The 20,555-nt window shown below is 44.5% G+C and overlaps 1 protein-coding gene and 1 long non-coding RNA gene across 11 annotated transcripts in view; one reads left to right on the forward strand and one right to left on the reverse strand.

The window, feature by feature from the left end:
• LOC108881229 (ephrin type-B receptor 3) overlaps nt 1–19,203 on the forward strand; it is a 62,742-nt gene extending 43,539 nt beyond the window's left edge. The window contains exons 6-16 of one of the 9 annotated variants that reach the window (XM_018673082.2): nt 468–604; nt 1,252–1,414; nt 1,986–2,094; nt 3,721–3,773; nt 4,044–4,262; nt 6,392–6,639; nt 7,194–7,409; nt 8,530–8,679; nt 9,073–9,272; nt 12,318–12,473; nt 14,681–19,203. In XM_018673082.2, the coding sequence (XP_018528598.1) occupies nt 468–604; nt 1,252–1,414; nt 1,986–2,094; nt 3,721–3,773; nt 4,044–4,262; nt 6,392–6,639; nt 7,194–7,409; nt 8,530–8,679; nt 9,073–9,272; nt 12,318–12,473; nt 14,681–14,789 (1,760 nt within the window). In that variant the 3' untranslated portion in view covers nt 14,790–19,203. The remainder of the gene's footprint in view (nt 1–467; nt 605–1,251; nt 1,415–1,985; nt 2,095–3,720; nt 3,774–4,043; nt 4,263–6,391; nt 6,640–7,193; nt 7,410–8,529; nt 8,680–9,072; nt 9,273–12,317; nt 12,474–14,680) is intronic. The other 8 variants (XM_018673086.2, XM_051077069.1, XM_018673087.2 and 5 more) reach the window with 8 other exon arrangements.
• The window catches only part of LOC108881230 (uncharacterized), a 94,265-nt gene that overhangs the window by 62,792 nt on the left and 10,918 nt on the right, over nt 1–20,555 (reverse strand). The gene's annotated exons all lie outside the window — the stretch shown is intronic.

Below are 20,555 nucleotides of genomic sequence, written 5' to 3' on the forward strand. Positions count from 1 at the left end.
TAAGTAGAGCCTATGGTGTGTCCACATTTTTAAACTTGACTGCAAAAAAGGATCTCAAATACTTTCTCTATGCGGTGGAGCAAAAGTGCAGCAGTAGTTCAGCAAGAATTCAAGTTAAATGTGTGAAATGTCTACATCTCTATGTGCGTCCTTGTTCCTCTGCTTGCCCACAGTTGGTGCATGGCAGGGAGAACTGCATGTACCAGAGACTTATCCATCAGTTTTGCAGTTTGATTCTCTTGTCACAGGAGAATTAGACATCCCCTCTCCCTCCCCAGAGTCCTTGGGGAGGGAGAATTTGAGCATTAGCAGGGAATGGTTCTGCATACTAACTATTGGCCAAAGCTTTTCACAAAGCCCACAGCCTAAGACTTTGTGTTTGGGCTTATGTGAACACACAAAGGGCATAGAACTTGAAAAGACATAACACGGATTTTCCTTCATTTTGTTTTTTTGCCCCCTCGTAGCTCCGTCTGCAGTGCCCACGGTTCACCTGATGGCGGCCACAGCGAGCACCATGAGCCTGTCCTGGCTGCCTCCGGAGAAACCCAACGGAATCATTCTGGATTATGAGATTAAGTACCATGAGAAGGTAAGCGGCAATGTAAGTCAACGCCTCTAATTCAATCCAATTTCATTGACTCGCATGGTCTCTGTTTCGTGTGTGTTTCTGTAAATGTGGAAAACAATGCCTCTGCTGATAAACACATGGCTGCAGCGAGGCAAGTCACCATTTCCAATCTTAGCTTGGGTGATCATCCTCGCCTGCTTATTCCCCTCTTTCCATCCCTCTATCCCTCCTTCCTTTTTCTCTCTTTTCCCAATCCTCTCCATTTCTATTATGCTCTGCCCTTTTCTGTATCCCTAATTCTCTCTCTCCCTCTTTCCATCCCTCTTACCCCCCGTTCTCTCTCAATCCGTGCATTAGAAAGTTTCTGTATTTTCCAGAGGCCCAAAGAGTTGTGACTGGGTTTGCCTCGGGGAGAGAACAAAGGCACTCAGTGTATATCTGCTCTGTTTCGTTGTCATCCTTCTCCCGTCGGATAAACACGCTGACTACGATCTGTCTTATCTCCATTTCTCTCTCTCCCTCTCGCTCTTGTCTCCATATTTCTTTCACCCGCCTGCATGGTGAGATTGGTCAGCAGTGTCAGGGAGGGTAGAGCATCAGCAAGGGGATGATGATGAGTGAAACAGCACAAAGGGCTATTTGGTATTGTTTTCATCTCTGACTGTCTTTTGTCTCTGCAGGATCAGGGTGAGGCCATCGCCCATACCATGACTGCCCAGCGGAGCAACGCGCGCATCGAAGGTCTCAAGGCCGGCACACCTTACGTGGTACAAGTCCGCGCCCGAACAGTGGCTGGTTATGGCCGTTACAGCAGCCCAGCGGACTTCAGCACCAACCTGCAAAGTATGCTATACCCATACCCACTTTATTACTCAGGGATATATTGGGATATTTGTGGCTTAGCAGCAATACCTCCATAATAGTGCTGTGCATAAGCTTATGAACATAATGGAGGCTCAAAGGCTCAGAGAGCTAGAAGCTACTATGCCTATTTTTCATGCAAAAAATTACTGAAATCTTTGTGGAGAAATTGACTTACGATTTGGTAAAAAAAAATCTACCATTTCCTAGCAATCAGTCAAGGTAACAACCTCACTCCAGTGCCACGTCGTACTCATCATTAAGCAGACAAAGTAGAAGAAGTGAACAGTCTCCCCTGCAGTCCCCATAAATACATTTGTCAGTTTCACATTGCTCTCCACTCTGCTCCACTCAGGGGCATGGTTTTACTTATGTAAGCATACAGATCTTAAGTAGGCGTGAGAGGCATACAAGCCTACAGTTAGACCTGCGGCACAGCGCACAGAGTGGCACGGTCTCCAGCTATACAAACAGATTGCAGCTAGTGTGGGTGTTATATGTTTGTGACAAGCTCTCCTGAGTAACCACTTTCCTCTCTCTTTGACCCTTAAAGCTGACCCTCCAAAGTCATGGCAGGAGCAGCTGCCACTCATCGTGGGTTCAGCCACTGCCACCTTGGTCTTCATCATCGCAGTTGTGGTCATCGCTATCGTCTGCCTCAGGTCAGGATATAACTCCTTCACCAGCCTCTCAAAAAATCAGAGCGTGTGAAAGATGAGCGTGAGCAGGGATAGATAAAAGCACAGCAGAGCACTTCTACAGTGACTCATTTACTTTTATCAAGCCTACAGAATACGTTCAAACAACAAAGACTTAGAGAAACATTTGTGGAAGCATTTTTCTCTTAAGATGAAAAAAAAAATGGAGATAGCTTCAAATGTCAACTTTGTTTGCATGTCCTCCAAACCACCCCAGAACAGTCTCAGCGGATTTCTGCGCCACCTGTGAGGCCATTGAATGCCAGATTAGCCTTCTGAATCTGTGAATAGTAAACAGCTTTGGCCAAAATGCTACTTTGCTCACTGGACACAGCATGGTGGAGCAGCTGTTGGGCCTGATAGACCTGCCCTCGTGGCCCAGCACTCAGAGTCAACTGTGCGGTTGCCCGACCACAAAGAACCCAGATGCAGCCCCTGTCTGCTGGGCCCAATTGACTGGGAAGAAGCGAGCGGCTGCTCACACCTTTCAAAAAGTCTGACACCACATCAGCTGGGCCTAACCACACTCGTTTATCTTTATACCACTCATTTGTCAAGCAGCAAATTCCAGTGTGTGTGAGTTGTGAGTGTATATATGTGTGAAAGGTTGGCACCCACCACTGACTAGCGCCCACTGGGTTCCCTCCGAAAGCCAGTTCAGGCAGCGTCTGACAAGCGTGGGCATCGGTCATGCTAGACTGAATAATAATCTCCCTGGCTTCCCCCTTCTCTCCTTCTCCCTCCTGCCTCTTCGCTGTCCTCTATTTTCACACCGCTACATTGTGTCTCTCTCAGGGTCTTGGCTTAGCTCCTGCTCTGAATGCCACAGAAGAAGGAGAAAATAGTAATAATACAAAACACAGAGCTTCGGCATATTCCGGAACCAAATTAGAATTTGAAATAAGATGCAAATCACCATTGGGTATTATTGCCCTGGTTACTGGTTAGACAACAAAGGAAGCACATTAACATGTAATTTCAACAACCCAGCCCCCTCACTCTGTCATCGTCTTTGCCCCCCCCCCAACTTTAGTGCAGGAGGGACACAGGCGAGAAGATGCGCATAGAGAAACTGAGAGACATGAGTAAAAGAGAAAAAGACAGAAGACAAATGGATAAAAAAAGGAAAGGGGGAATGACAGCAAGACAGTGAGAGTCCATGAGGAGAAAATAAGAGGCGGATTGAATTGAAACGAACACTGTGATGTCTGTAGGGCGAGAAAAGCAAGACAGCTGAGCTTGCTCTTTAAGTCTGCTTTTGTCTCGGCTGCTGTTTTTTTCTTGTGGGGGGGAGTGTTTGCTGGGTGCATAAGACAATGGTATGATATCCTTTGTTTAGACTCGAGTTTCAGTCCCAAAGTATGAATCATTTTACCACCAGGCATTGATACAGTCTTTATCTACAGCATATCCCTTGATTCCAATGCAGAAAGACTAAACATCTTAACCAAGCCACATTGCAGTGTGGCTATGTCTTTGCAGACATTATTAGGGATCTGTTTTCTCCTCGTGCCTTTGTTCCTCTCCAGTATTTGCGCCCGCTGTGAGGAGTTCACGTGACTGAGTTTGTGTTTTCATCTTTCTCAACAGAAAGCAGAGAAATGGTTCAGAGTCGGAGTACACAGAGAAACTGCAGCAGTACAGTAAGTCTCTTTGCTGAGATGCTCCTCCTTGTCACATTACAACAGCAGTATTCCTATACTTCAACTTTGCAGTGACTGAGCATCCCCTCCCGCTAAAGAGTGGCTCACATAACATGAATTGGCTCGATCAGTATAATGCAGTAATAAAACTGTAAAGACGGATCTTGCCTTGATCTAGACCTGGTTGATAAAAGATATTACACAGTGCTAACGATTATCAAGATTTTTTTATTTTGGCAGCATAGATTCACTTTCCTGTTCTTGCCACTGAATCCCCTATAGTAACGCCGGGAATGAAGGTCTACATTGACCCCTTCACCTACGAGGACCCCAATGAAGCGGTGCGCGAGTTTGCCAAGGAGATCGATGTCTCCTGCGTGAAGATCGAGGAGGTCATCGGCGCAGGTAACCCACCAAAGCTCCTGAGCTACAGGGGGAAGACTGCTAGTCACCTCCAGGCCATACCGTTAGAGGACTTCACACCAAGCGGTACTTTCACTCAATTCATCGCTAGCCCTCTCCTTGCCTCCCTCCTCCCCCCTACCGCACTCGTCACCTCTTAGGAACCCCTTTCCAGTCTCACAGATGTCCCTAGCACTCTCCTGTGTTGAAAAAAACAAACATTACTAGCTACAGTATGTCCTCTTTAAGTTAGTGGAACTCACAGTCCTAGCACCCTTATGTTGTTTACCATGCTTTGTACATTTAGAGTAGCTGTAATGCCATTGTGTTTGGTGGATTATCATTTCACCCGTGCCCTAAAAACAGAGCCCAATCCTGGAGCAAGCAAGATGCTGTGTAAGCAAACCGATTTGATTCAAATCGATTATGACACAGCAGAAAATTCTAAATGATTTGAAAATGTGAAGTTACTGGAAGCAGATTCTGGACAATGCAGGACTACAGCCTCATACAGACAGGATTTATTTCTCTAGGGGAGATTTTAATCCTGTCTGAGCAAAATGTGTGTAATTCTTCTCTTATCTTGTATTAATTATAGCCTACTGTTTTTTGGTACACTTGTTGGCCATCCATTTTTTTTACTTCCTTTACAGAAAGGCACTCTGTGATTTCAGATCGGAGTATTTGCGTCGTGTAGTTGCCAATTTTTGAACTTCAGCAGTTTCCCATATTTGAGTTCTTTGGGATGTAATGAAAGAATTTTATACAAACCCATTACTTGTTTACTGACAGACAGTTGTTACTGAAAACCCATGTGGAGAATCAGACCCTAAAAAATTGATAAATTTGATAAATGGCTTACATTAAACTCTGTTATGTGTAATAGCCTGGGAAATGTCTTCGGTTGCACAAAGCAGGTAACCAAGGAGCATGGCTAATATTTATCTCCCGCATCCCTCTGAAGTATTAATCCTGTCCAGATGGGGCCTAAGATATTAAAAATGTTTTGCTCATCCAGGATTGGTCAGCTCTGACCCTGCCCACTTTTTTAGTTGTCTTGAGAACCTCTTTATTAATGAGGTCTTCCACTAGATCACTATATTTGACCCCTGTTCCTGGCAGTTACACCTCTTCCACTATGTGGTTGTGCCCCCTCCTTTAGAACCCCTCCCTAACATTTGATGTCGTAGATAGTAAAATATTTTATGTATTTGATATATTTGATAGTAATATCTCTGCTCAAAAGCTGCAGGACTGTGCCAAGTGAGGTTGAGTTTTCTTAGCATTGTATCTGAGCCAAAATGGAGGACGTTGTGATGGCAGAGATGGGAGTCCCCTACTACTGCTTCTGCTACTACCATTACTACTGCTACTTCTACTACTACGACAGCTCTTCTACTGCTGAGGCTACTACTTGAAACCCGTCGCTTCCCAGCATTCGCCTTTAAAGTGACGAACCCTCAACCCCTGTCTTCCCTGTCCCCCTCCTTTCCTCTACCCCTTCCACAATCAATTCCTCCATTCCTCCATGCCCTGCCCCTTTCTCCCCCGACTCCCTACATCCCACCCCACCCCCTCCGCTCTGTTACCTTTGCACCCATGTCGACACACATCGCTCTCATCGCCTAATTTTTTCTTGCATTCTTGCACACGCTTGGTGTAGACTCTAAACGTAAAGCGTCCACAACCCCGAGAACCCCTAAGCTTCTGTCTCCACCTGTCTCCTCCTCCTGTGTCCGTTATTCCTCTGAAGCTTAGCACCACCCCCCTCGATCCTTGCCCCCTTCCTCCTCTGCCCCTCACCCTCTGTCCCTGTCACCCTACTTTACCCTTTTTTTTTAAATTTCAACATGCATTTAGCTCAACTCTACATCTTCTCACATTCCATCATTCTCACACTCACCATGCTGTTTCTTTTAATCCGTAACTTAACAGCATTAAGTCACTGTATGCACCCCCCTATCACCACCATCCTTTGACACTGGCCTAGAGTCCTGGCTTCTCTTGCAGTTCCCCCTGTCCCAGCCCCTCCCGCTACCCTTCCCTGGCTCCTTGGTTCTAACCAGTTAACTGTCCCCTCTCCCCTCTTTCCCCCCACTCTCCTCCACTCTTCCGTCATGCCTCTCTCCCCTTCCTCTGTCTCTCTCTGTCTCCTTCCATCTCTCCTCTTCCTCTTTTGCTGTCTGCCTCTGGCTGTCTCACGTGGGTTCTCGCAGGAGAGTTCGGGGAGGTGTGCCGCGGTCGCCTCAAGCTGCCCGGGCGACGGGAGATCATTGTAGCCATAAAGACTCTTAAGGTGGGCTACACTGACCGCCAGAGGAGAGACTTCCTGTCCGAGGCTTCCATCATGGGCCAGTTTGACCACCCCAACATTATCCGCCTGGAAGGCGTGGTCACCAAGAGTCGGCCGGTGATGATTGTGACCGAGTTCATGGAGAATGGGGCGCTGGACTCTTTCTTAAGGGTGAGGAAAACGGGGAATGCATGAACACACTGCACACAAGACGAGGTCTAACGTTAGCTACTCCTTACAAAACATGGATCTGTGATTTTATCAATAATGCAACACTATACAGCAAATAAGCCCATCCAAATCTGCTTGATCTCGCTTTTAGTTAATCCCACTTTCTTTGGAGCCAGCAAAGGTCCTCTTAAGCTCTGCTGCAGAGCCCACAATGGATATCTGACAAATGCAGCATTTGGCCAACTGGTGACATTTACAAAGAGCTCAGTCTCAAACAAATCTCTGCCTCAAAGTCATACCATACATTGTCTGCTAGAGAGAAGGGAGTGATAGAAGGGGATACAGACAGAGGGGAGAAATGGAGGATGGGTAGGTTGAAAAGAGAAAGATGAGGTGACGGAGATGAAGGAGGCAGGTAAGAGAACATATGCAAAGAAAGTAAGAGACATGTAGGACAAATAAAGGTAAAAGAGAAAAAACATACATCCCTTTGAGCGCACAACCTTGATCTACAGTCCAATTTATCCTTGTCATTCCCTCTCTTCCTTTGCCAGCTCAATGACGGGCAGTTCACTGTGATCCAGCTGGTTGGCATGCTGCGCGGTATCGCGGCAGGCATGAAGTACCTGTCAGACATGAACTACGTGCACAGAGACTTGGCTGCCCGTAACATCTTGGTCAACAGTAATCTGGTGTGTAAGGTGTCTGACTTCGGCCTGTCTCGTTTCCTTGAGGACGACCCCACAGACCCTACCTATACCAGTTCACTGGTGAGTCAGTGTATACATGTGTTTTGTGTTTATATGTATGTGTTCATGTTTGAAATCAATGTTTAAAGGTGCTACATGTAATGTTTTAGCATCAATACATTTCTGTTACTTTGATTGTGGCCCCTTTCACAAACGAATGCACAACATTGGCAAGTATGGTGTGTATTCAAAAAATAGATCTGTGTCAAATCTGTTCCCACATGACCATTCTGAATAGAAAGGGAGTTTTTTTTCTCTTCACTGTGGATGTCAAGTGCAGAAGAGAAAATTAAGAAGTTAGTTAAAACAGAGGATTAATTTGTGACATTTTGGAGTCACAAAAGTATCTATGAAGGGCTGAAATATGGACAATTTTCTACTTGGACTGTGTGGTTACTGTAATGTCAAATATGTAATACTGATTCTGGCTCCTATTCTCATATAACTAAACAGAAAAAAACTGACAAAACATGTCAAAGCAGATAGGAAAGGGTCTTTAGATTAAAGATTCAGTATAAATGAACATTAGTTCTGGTATAAAGAGAGGCAGCCTCCTCCAGCCTGTAATTTGTGCGCCTCTGGATTTGATGACTGTGAAACTCTGAATGTGTTACCAAACTAATGATTTAGGCTGATGTAAATGCCACTTCCAACATATGGATACTGTTTAGTAAAGCAGAACAAAAAGCAAAAACACCCAGAGTGATGTCAGGACAAGAGAGGGATGGCAAATCCCAGGAAGCCATGGTGTTAATTGGGAAGTGTGTTCTGTACTGCGAGAGACACTGCTGACATGAAACCAATTATCTCCCCCACAACTCTGTTTGTCTGGTAGTTAAAGGAAAGGACTATAAAATGATGGTGATATATTGATGCTGAAAAAAACAGTTTGTAGCACATTAAATATCCTTGTAGCTTCATGTGTTTGTACGCATCGTTCTTCCCTAACCTGTGTTACTAACTGTGCGTGTTTGTGGCGTTTTGGGTTGTACAGCATGTGCCCATGTGTTGTGTATCAACGTTTTCCCTCAGACTGTGTTTTTCTCACCCTCTCTCTCCCCCTCTTGTATGTGTGTGACTCTGTGTTTGTGCTCCATCCCTCCAGTATTTCATGCTCACCTACTCATTCGCATATCCACAGGGAGGGAAGATCCCCATTCGCTGGACGGCTCCCGAGGCGATTGCCTACAGGAAGTTCACCTCAGCCAGCGATGTGTGGAGCTACGGCATTGTCATGTGGGAGGTGATGTCGTACGGCGAGCGGCCGTACTGGGACATGAGCAATCAAGATGTAAGCTTTTTTTTTTCCATAATGTGACATAAGTACTTAATGACACAGATAGAAATGTAGATATTTCTAGTATTGTCTTTCTCACTGCCATTCTGTTATCACTATTCGAAGCCATTCTCTCTCATACATGTATGCCAACAACTTCCCCTCATAGCTAATTTTTCTCCTGCCTCTATTTCTTTGTATTACCCAAGGCATTTTCTTCTGTTTATCTCTCCTCTATCACACCTCTATCATTTCCCTCATTCATCCTCTTCTCTCCTCCCTCACTTGTTCTTCTCATCGACCCATTTCTTTCCACGCATTGTCCACTACCCCCCCTACCCCCCCAACGATGCACACGCACTCTGCGATTGGCAGGGATTGTGATTTCTTTCCTCGTTCCCTCCTCAGGTGATAAATGCCGTGGAGCAGGACTATCGACTGCCCCCACCCATGGATTGCCCCACAGCACTGCACCAGCTCATGTTGGACTGCTGGGTAAAAGAGAGAAACCTGCGACCCAAATTCACCCAGATTGTGGCCACGCTGGATAAGCTCATCCGCAACGCCGCCAGCCTCAAGGTGGTCACCAACAGCACACAGTCCACCGGGTAAGTCAGAGTATGCTTGTCATATTATAAGTTCAGAATCCATATGAAAGCCACTGTCCACCAAAGCTTCACAGCAAATCTTTTGTAGGTTCTGTGGAGCTGGTAATTACAGAAATAGACTTTTAACTTGTGATTCTGTTTCTCTTAGTTTCGCTGGAGGTCCTTGTTGAGTTTTATTAGGTGGATTAGAGATTTTAATAAAGGGCAATAATGTCTAATTATGGTCATTGCATAATGGATATTACTGCTGATTGCTTTCTAAAAATCATCTCTGATTTTCATAAGTCACACACTGGAGGAGACCAGCTGGACTCCTGTGATAGATTACAGTAAAAGGTCATTAGTTTATTGAATGAAGTCACTTGACTTTTCAGCCGTGAGAGTACCTGGCCAAGCCATTTTATTTGAGCCGGAGCAACCGCGATAATGATTTCCACTGTGCAAATATTCCTTATCCAAGTTGATACAGTGTACATGAGTCACTCTGACTCAGCTGTAACAATCTCTTAAATTCCCATAAAGAGCAGATTTCTTCCCATGCAACTTTGGTTCTCACAAATGCAGCCCGTGCCATTATGCAAATCCAAATTACCATTGCTCAATACAGCCCTTAAAGCGACTGCTCTGCCGACTGGGAGCTCAATCAATGATGTCACATCTACATTTAGCTTCCTCTGCAACCTGTTTCTTGGAAAGAATTTGGAGGAGAGAAGGTGGCAGAGTTGGAGCGCAGAGGAGGGGGGGGTGGAGGGGGGTGACCTACCTATCCGTCCCTGCATCAGGGTCTTTCTGTCTTGAGGGAGGGCCGCAGACAATCCTTGGCTGGGCTCATGGGGGAAACCAGGGTCTCGGTTGGCCACCGGAGTGACGTTCTTAGAAGATTAAGCCTGCGGTTAATTAGCTCGATTAAGGCGATGCAAAAAAGAGATGGGAGCGCCTTTTAATTAGCCACTAACGAGATTTTAAACGGGCCAGCGGAGAGGTGGCCTCCTGCCGACAGACCTAACAAGGGAGGAGTGAGAGATGATACCGTCGTCCTGGTCGGCGTTGAAGGGTGGCTGGAGGTTAGCTTACGCTGTCTGACATAAAAGTTCTTTGGCTGCGTGTGCTGTGTGCATTTGTGTTTCTTTGTTTATCTTCCCACTGTTCAGTCTCCAAAAAAGAAATTCACACTTCAGAAAAAAACCACATCCACCCTCTGGGCTTCTTAAAATACAAAATAATGACCTAACCCTTTGGAGAAGCTGTGACAGTCCCTGCAACTGGCCATGAATTTGGGCTTGGCCTGTAAATGTCTCACTAGCTAGCGTGCAGTATTACCCAGCTTTCCTGCTGCGTTTCTGCTTGTGGCTCACATGTGGCCCGGGAAAGAGTCTGGACCCTTTTGAAGCCAACTTTAGAGAAGGAAGACTAACAATACTCCATTAAGAGAAGAGCTAGAGTCTGGCGTTAACGACAGCCTCAGGCCTCGGGCTCCAAAGCGCAGGCCTTATTAAAAATCACTCCATCTACACCACTCAATGGAGCCTCTGTATCACTGTTATTAACTCTCCCTCCATGCCTTTTTCTCTTTTCTCCCTCTTTCTCTCTCCATTCCTCCTTTTAATTGTTAATGAATCTAATGCCATCAAAAAGGATGACAGGGATCAACAGAGCAGAGAGGAGGGGAGACAGTGGTGCTCATTCTCTTTGCCCGGTCCCTCATCTGGTTCTCCTCCTTCACCTCCCCACGCCTCCCTCTCACCCCCCACCCCCCTTGTTCATCCGCTCCACTTCGCTCTGAGTTGTAGCACAGTTTTATTAAAACTCCCAAGGTGGCCTCTCTATCTGCAGCATTGATCAGCACCAGTGGGTTAGGTTCTTCTTTTTTTTTAAAAAAAGGCCTTTTTAGCCTGTCAACAGGTGTGCAGGATACACACAAAATTGCACCGACATGCAAAATGCACTCAAATGCATTGTCAGGGATACACGCAGACTGAAGAAGCTGCCACTTTCATCTTCACAAAGATACAGATGCAGGTTCGTGAATCACTCCTTCCATGTGTTTGCCAACATCATGAGTCAGTCCTAATATGCAAATCACACTCACATGTGAGCGACATCTGTGTTTACATTCCACAGATATTTCACCCCCGTCATGAAGTATTTTACCGAAATGTCTGTCCACCTCTGTGGGATTGTGTTGCACACATCACCTTTTGTCTCGCCGACCTCGGGATGACAGAAAGAGCATACGCGCATAGGTTCAAACACACCCAGAGAGACTATTTGATCGCTACAAAGCATATGGCTTATAGATTAAGAGTTTAGCTATGGTCATACCGGCAGCCCCAAATCTGATTTTGAGCTGACCAGCTAAACCGCATGGCATCCAATCTTCCCAGATCAGATTTAAACCACATTTGTTGGTGGTTTGAAAGTGCAACTCAGTACAACCACTCAGATTGGATTTCAGTTGTTTTTCTCTGTGCTGTCAGTCCCCATGCAACACAGTGACATCTCATTGCAACATGAAGAACATGAACCAACAAACAGGAAGAGAGCAATCCAGATATTCCCAGGGTTTCATGTGGCACATTCTGCATTCTTATATCACTGACGTTGCCACATAAATGCATTCTTGTTGCTATAACACCTGTTGCTGTAGTGATAGCAAATGAATATGTGGTAGCCGATTTGGTATCTGCTCTGTGGACACACAACATCACAACATCTCGCCTCATCAGCTACAGCGCCAGCATCCACCACCTGAGCCTCCAGCCAGTCTCTCCACAGTCATAAGTGCCCTCACCCCCACTCACCCCCACCACAGCCCCCCTGCACACAACTCCTTACATGTGGAGGGAGAGGAGAGGAGAGGGGAGAGGGGAGAGGAGAGATGGAGAGGTGGAGAGGTGGAGAAATGGAGAGGTGGCGCTCAGCAAGGGGGGCGTTCTGGGGGTGAGGTTGGCCCGGTAGAGGCTGTAGAGTGACGACCTTAACCCTCTCTCTCTCTCTGTTTCTCTTTCTCAATCCTCCCTCCCTCCCTCTCTCCCCCCCATGTAGGGTATCCCAGCCCTTGCTTGACCGCTGTGTGCCAGACTATACCACTTTCACCACTGTGGGAGACTGGCTGGATGCCATCAAGATGAGCCGCTACCGTGACAACTTCGTCAACGCCGGATTTGCTTCCTTTGACCTGGTGGCCCAGATGACAGCAGAGTGAGTGGAGAGAGAGAGGATCTGGCTAATCAGGCCTAAAGTGATTGACTGGGCTGAGTTTGAGAGTCAAATTAGTGTTACACAGATTGACCTTGAGGGAATAAAAATAGTCTGATGGCTAAATTAAACATGATAAGATGTGAAAAGTGGGCTCTGAGCAGGCTCAGACATCAAATGAATAACAGACGTAAAGCACTAAAAAATACAGTACATTTTACTATACTGCTACATTTAGCAGACATTTCAGAAATACATTTGTTATGCTAGATAAATCTTGCCTTGAAGACATAGAGTATCAAGCCATTTACTGTTACATGTTCCAATATTTATGTACAGCTATTATAGTGTATAAAAAATACTAGTTTTAAAAATGAACATGAGCATGAACAACATTTGCTGGCAACACAACTTGCCAAGAGAGATGGCAGAGAGATTATGTAGGAATACAAGATGAGAAAACGCATACGCATATTCTATGTTATTCTTGTGATTGAGAGTATAACTGACCAATCAGGATAGGATCCCTGTAGGAATAGGGATTAAGTAATTAGGGAGGGGAAACTGGTAACAATCACCTGCTTTAAAAGCAAACAAATCTGATACATAATCAAGAAACGCAGAGTGTTGTACAGTTTCTCAGCTAACACTCATGGCTGCTTCTTTACTACCATCTCCAGTTGACCTTGACCACTCACCCACCTTCTGCCGTGTGTTTACAAACAGGAAATGATGTAATGGAAGTCATGGAAATTGAAGGCCAGTGATGATCAAATAAATGAATTAAGATTATAATGATAAATAAATCATCCTCATTAGCTGCATAATAGGCAATGGAGGTGGGGGTAATTTGTTTCAATTTGGCCAGGCTGACAGGTGTGGTGTACTGTGGCTCTCTGTTGCCCTTAATGGCCAGTAATTCCTCTAATGGTGCCCATTTATTATCATTTCATCCTCCGTCGCTGCGCTGATGGAGATGGTGAAATATGAAAAAACAAAAAAAACACCATTTATTTGTGTGAAATTGCGGTGATGCACCCTTATTTGGCTTTTGGAGAGGACGTGTGTGCAGTGTGGATGTGCGCACATGCACGTACAGTATATGTGCGTGCATGCATTGGTTCATGTGTGGGTTTAGGTGCACGGTTTTTGTACTCAAATGGATAGGGCCACGAAGTCAATGAGACAAGCAGAGTGTATGGTGTCTGCGTGTAATATTAGATTATCTAGTGTGTGTATGTGTGTGTCTGCATGTGTGTGACTGAGCGGAGAGGACGCAGACTGTGGCACAGCCCCAACAGTCAGCTAATCGCTGCCCCAGACGCCGTCCGCTTTCTCCTCAGCTATCAACCAGGCAAATCAAACAGGCGAGCGGAAAGGAGAGGTTCTCGTGATATTATTGTACAGTGTTAAACCAACATGACCATGATGATTAGATTATGCCGTTTGACTAATGATGGCCAAGGCAGGTGCGCTCTCCCCAGCCTTTTTAAGGGTGTAGTAATGTCAACTGTATGTCAACATAGAATATTCTCCCTCTGCACCCTCAACCTTAGGTTAAGGCAGTGTACTTACTTTAAAAATCACACTGCTGGTAGCTTGTGTGGAGCCCTTGACTAAAAGACTAAGTCACACTCTCTAGCCTTATTTGCTGTAGTTTTTCCTGGATATTTTTAAGCATTAAAGAATGTTGCGCAACAGTGGCCAACTTAAAGCTGATTTACTGACACACAGACCTACTCTAAGTATGAATGACAGCATACTGAGTAATCTGTCTAATATCTTGCAAAAAAACAAATCCTCCACTTCTCTGTTTCCATAGCTAAATGGCTGGCTGGTGTGGGCTCTGTGAAGTCCACCAGCTGCCGAACAGTAGCTAAGTTTGCTCTTTAATCATTAACTATAACATTATGGCTCTTTGACTCCCATCCGCTTGCCCACCTGCCAGGCAACACAAGTATGCCGCGTTAAGACTAACAGTCGTCTTAGCTGGATGAGTGTCCCCATTTTGTTGACATACCCCTTAGGAAGCCATTTTATGGGTGATTGCCAAGGCGCTCGCCTTTCCCCTGTTCCCACCTGGTAGAGTGCGTGTTTACTTGTCGGTGAAAAGTGAAATTTGCACTTCAACTTCAGACGTTTGTCTACTTCTATTTTTTATGACTGAGCCACCTGTTCTTATTTTCTTCTCCTTTCTTCTCACTCTACAGGGACTTGCTGCGGATAGGGGTGACGTTGGCTGGCCATCAGAAGAAGATTCTTGGTAGCATTCAGGACATGAGACTACAGATGAACCAAACACTGCCTGTCCAGGTGTGAGCGACGGGACACACACACAAACAGACCGATGCAGTCGAAGGACAGCCAGACAGGGAAAAAAAAGGGGGAGGAACGGTGCCAGTGAGAGCCATTGGAAAACCCTAGCTGCCTGACCCATCTCTGCCAATTAGATGCTACGAAACTGGCTTGCGGTGCCTCTGAATATTTTTTTTTCTTCATTTCATTACCACTTCCATTTCCTGTTCCTGCTTTTTTGTTATTTGTCATTGTTTCTTTTTTCATCCAATCAGATTTTGTGTGTTTTTGAAGGAGGCGTTAACCCCTCGTTATATCTCATGCGTGCCTCACCAGCTCTGGTGTGGGTTGATGTTTGCATGCATGTGTGTTTTAGTGAGGTTGGCCTTAGCCCTATAACTGAAACATCACACTCTGATCCTCACGCAAGAGCCCCTCCCTTTGAAACCTGAACCCAGCTCTGATGGGCGTGAAGAACCCTGACATAAAATAAGTGAACAAATGTTCACACGCGTAAAAAACAAAACAAAAATAGGTGTTTTGGACCCACAGGAGATAGAGGCCAATTCTTTTCCTGATAGAAGTTGTTTTATTGTGCACGTGTGTTGTTCTCCATCTTCATATTGAAGGTGTGTTATCTAAAAGGGCACTTGCTGGAGAAGGGTGAGGTGCTGGAGGAGGAAGTATGATGGGCTGAGGTCAAAGGTCAAGAGGATGACAGAGGGTCAAAAAGGTCAAAGGAGCGCGTTTTTTTGGACGTTTGTTTTGTCTGCTGATTCCTCAGCTGGTCACCAGACAACCTCTTCACTTTGACCTGAAGTGACTCAGGAGGGTTCCACAGCTTGGGATTACCTGCTCATCAAGTGTGTCTTTACACATAAAAATGTTTCATTTTTGTTTGTCCACACTAGATTTTTTTTCTTTTCCCCCTCCTTTTTTGGCTTTCTTACACATTTTTGGGAGATTTGTGGTTAAAAAAAATGGCCGGCCAATCCTAGGTACCCCCCCCCCCACTGGACACTTTGTGTGATTAAAGGGGGGAGACATGGACCGTGGCAACACTATAGAAAGACCACTTGGCCTTTGTGTGCGTATTTGTATGTATGTGTGTGTGTGTGATTAAGTGTGTGTGGATGTGCGAATGTGTCAAGTTGCACACAAGTATACTGTACAGTACGGCTTTCGCTATTTGCCACCGTGGAGAATTAACGCATGAACTGAACCGTGACAAGGAGCAAATATATCTGAAACAATTACGCTATATTCTGTGGACAACTGTTAAACATTCTTTTTTTATTGAATCCAAAACAATGAACTTTGGACATACACATATATATATATAAAATTATATATATATGCTTCATGCAGAAACTGAAAGCAACCTTGACGGACACCTTACTTTCTACTTACTATTATCTGGATTTAGAAATAATCAAAATTTTTGTTTTAATTTCTTGACATCCTGCCCCCTATGTATTTATTTGTACCTCGCCCACCAACCCCCCACTCCCTGCACCAACACTCAGATGGACTGTAGGCCATTTGGGAACAGTGGACTTGGAACAATCAGAGGGAAAAGAGAAACTCCAAGAGGATTCACCTAATGAATTGATGATTATTAAACAAAAGAAATTGCATATAAATTGGATATTGTATTTTTGTTGTTGTTCTAAACAGCCTGTACATGTTTTGTAACAAAAATACGATAAATAACAAAAGAAAAAATGGTGTTTTGACAAAAAAAATGGAAGTGTTGTTGTGAAATGATTCAGAGCGAAATTAGGAGAAAGCAAAGGAGGAAGAGAGAAGGAAGTGGCGGGGAAGTAAGGACTGTAGAGAGGAAGTGATGGTTAGACATGTCGCCCTTTTTTGCTCCGTCCATCGTAGTGTGAGTGTCTGTGTAGGTGTGTTCAAGTTTGTGTGTGCCACCTGGATATTAAGCTTCCCCAATCCATTCTCATTCTTAACATAAAGAGTATTTGTGAAGCCACAAGCTGTCACTAATTGTCTTCCAGGCACATTTTCTTCTTTTCAAAACCTACAGATCACTCAAATGCATCTCTGTGGTTTACCTATGTTTAAATCTGACTTATGTACCATCAGCGCCAACAATGGGATCCTCCCAACCCTATCTTATGTCGGAGTGATTAGGGGAAGGTACAGAGATGATGCAGCCTAACCTGCCAATCACTTCAATCGCCCCAGAGGCGGAGCTCCATCACAAGACCTGCACTTTGCCCCTCTGCAACAAGATCCTCATCAGAGAATCCAGAGCTGTCAGAAGAGAAACCTATTGGTCTTTGTCTGTCAGGTCGATTAATGCAGCAGCCAATCTGGCATCGCGGGGATACGAGTGCGCAGCAGCGAGCGCAGACATACGGCGAGCTGACCTATCATTATCTCTCTTCATTTCCTGTCTGGCCTGCAATCATCCTGTCTCAGGCTGCTGCATGATTAGTACAGTGCAGGATCAACAGCCCTGGCACGCAGACTAGCCAAAAATCTGCAGGCCCCCCTCCATCCTAAATGATAGCAGCTGCATCAAAGAGACTGTACTATTTGCGCTTCTGACAGAGGGGTGTTTGAAGATAGTGGATTAAGGGATAGGGGCGGAATCACTGGTGCGATCTTTCCAGTCTCCATATTGTTTGGGTTGGAGTTGATCAATGCAATATGTAAGTATTATTAGTTAGGTGTGTAATGATAGCGTGATGTTAGTGGCCACGCCGTGTGTCATGCCAAAATACTTTTGTCAGCCACTCTTAAGACCCTTCAAAAGCCATGCAGAATATTATGCAAAACAGCAATGTGTTCTTTATTTTCTATCGTTTCATCTTATTCCACATACAGATGTTTTCACTATTGCTAGTACACGCTTTAAAAGGCTTACTAACCTGTAACAGTTGTAGGACACAATCAAGTAGTAATTTTAACAGTTGTGTACTCTCACTATTCAGGAAATAAGTCTCAAATTTTTGAATTGTTTTCATCATAGTGTCAGTTTTGATTTCTGATGTGATTCCTCAGAATCAGAGGCGCCGGTACTGTCAATACGTTTTGCTAACATGATGAGAATGTTTTGAAACTGCCTGTTGATGAGCACACATTTTGTCTTAGTATCATCCTGAGGAGTTATTTTGTTTTTCTTCAAAGCAAAAGAAAACAGTATTTTGATTGAAAAAGAGTGAGAGAGTACACATTTGGAGATGGCAGAAGAGCAGAATTAATGCAATCAGAATCACTTTACTCAGTCTCCCAGGCATATACACTATTACTCCTCTTCCTCCACTCAGCTCAATCACTCAATCAGTTACACCCCACTGTTGCAAAGTCGCATGTGGCACCAAACAAGACACAGTCAATGAGCAAAAAAAAAAAAAAAAAAAAAAAAAAAAAAAAAATGAAGAAGGTTGGGGTGTTGCGGGCGGGGCGGTTGGGGGGGGGCATATTTGGGGCTAAACACAATCAGATGGCAGACATTGCCCACTCATGAAAAATGGCTGCGCTTCGGAGTTTGCATGAACTATTGATGAGGTGCACATGGTGCGCCAAGGATCTGGATCTGTGTTCACCAAAGTCAACCAGCCGTGAGTGATGAGCTCAACTGGCACTGTTGCACATCTTAAAAAGATTAAACTGCCACCACATCAACTGCAAACAATTAATCATTAAGTGGATTTTTCACACATTCATGGGAGTGTTTAATATTGTACGTTCACACAGGGGGGAAAAGAACTCACTCCCATGTGTTTTTTGTTCATACTTTCCGACTGCAGGTTGCTGGAATTAAGACAGACTTGGTTATGTTTGTGTGTTTGTGTGTGTGTGTGTGTGTGCGGAATAAAAGGATTGCCATTTTATACAGAAACATTTTGATCAGCAGAGTCTAGGCTTTGTCAGATGTGGTTATCTCTGTGTGTGCCAATAGGATCCAAACTATCCCAACATTCCTTCCATCTTTCTTTTTCCCTATTTTACATCCTCCACAGATCATCAAACACTCAAACACACACACACACACACACACACACACACACACACACACACACACCCTCCCTGAAACCCCTTAACTTGCAACTTTCTAACTTTCTTTTCTTCAGTTGTCTGTTTCAAATAAATACTCAGCTCTGTCCTTTCTTTTGTCTTCTAACAAGCTCACTGCACATCTGTCTTGGTCACTTTTGAAAACCCCCTCTTCATACAAGGAAGTAAGATGTTTCAGAGAGTACTGTACAAGTATAGTGAAGTGGGAGGGGGAAGGGGGGGGGGGGGGCAGAATAAAGCGCCGAGAAATGCAATTGTTAATTCCTCTTTGAGAAGCACTGAGATGTATTTAATGGTGCAGACATACACTACAAATTACTAAAAATGATGATGCATTCTTGTAGAAATATTTTTAAAAGACCCTTTTTGCAATTAAATTATTTAAGAAATGTGACCTGATCTCCTGGCTGAGTCTTTGTGTTGTGTTTCGAATTGATCGCTCATCCATGTGGAATGGGGGTAAATTGTTCCTCCGTGAAGTACCATGCCAACTCATAATCACACACATGTTCTTCAGTCGAGTAATTGCCCAAGACAAACACATTCAATTTCACTGCTTATCATTTGTGGCCGTCTCTCTCTCCTATAATCATTACCAGAACTTTGTGCAGTTTTTCAACAGTTATCACAACAACATTTCTCGTTGATAAAGTGGCACCAAAGCCTCAATTGAGATCACTATCTGCTTTAGATAAACACACCGTCCTCTAAGATGCAACTCTGCACATTTCTATTAACATGCTCACTGTACCTGTGAGCAAAAATTGTTCATTTTTCATCCAAATCTCTGACTTGATGTTTTTGCTTCAGACAGGTTTAGGCTGCATTATTCTCCCTGACTTGGAAAAGCCTGAGGATGTTTAGTGTAAAACTGTGTTTAAAAATATATATTTTTTGCAGTGCTGTCTTTCATCTTTATAGCTACAGGCGCCTGATGAATGGATATTGATCCTTGGGAGAAGTTACTCAGAGTTCATCTATTTCTAATGCTCCCTTTCGTTGCTAAGTTCCTCGCCATTATTGAAGTTGTTACTGTGAGTTAAAGACCACAGTTTGCCAAATTTAGCTGTGAAAAGCCAGAGTTAAATAAATAGTCTGTCTAGAGGAATTCCAAGAAAATGCAGTGGCGTATTTCCAAATCAGATATGATTTTTCAAAAGTTACCATCACAACAGGGTCTATTTGCTCTCAGGCTCGCTAGTTTGCAAAACATGCTGTCACAATCAAATCAAAAGTTTGCAATCCACTGTAGAGTTATGTCAATAACTTGCAACACTAAAGCTCCCTGTATTGTCTTTCAAGCCCATTAATTAATATGAGCTCCCCTCATCTCTGCAGGCACTCAGCCAACAGTCTTGTTTTCTAGCAAAAAAAAGGGGGGGAAGATGCTCAGATCATAGATTCTACCTCATCCGCCCCTTGCCTTGTCCCCTGGCTCCCCTCTTCTCCCTTTCCCTGTCCAATTAAATTCGGAGCCTTGGATCGCGCGGTCTCGGTGTCTGGGTAGAGCAGATATTTTCGAAACGAGTCCCCCCCCCCCCAAACAACCCACCCTCCATCCCCTAGATGCGCTCAGTGAAGTTTCAACAGAGGATTATGTGGGTTCTTTTTGTGTTGCAGCAAGCAGAATAAATTTCATCTCAGATCTCCCCCAATTTTACAGCTTCTTGTTCTCCACTGTTGTCATCAAACGATGGACTCACTTGACACGTATTGAAGGTCCAGCAGCATTTCTATCAAGTCGTT

Source organism: Lates calcarifer, linkage group LG17, assembly GCF_001640805.2.
Source record: "Lates calcarifer isolate ASB-BC8 linkage group LG17, TLL_Latcal_v3, whole genome shotgun sequence".
Taxonomy (NCBI): Eukaryota; Metazoa; Chordata; class Actinopteri; family Centropomidae; genus Lates; species Lates calcarifer.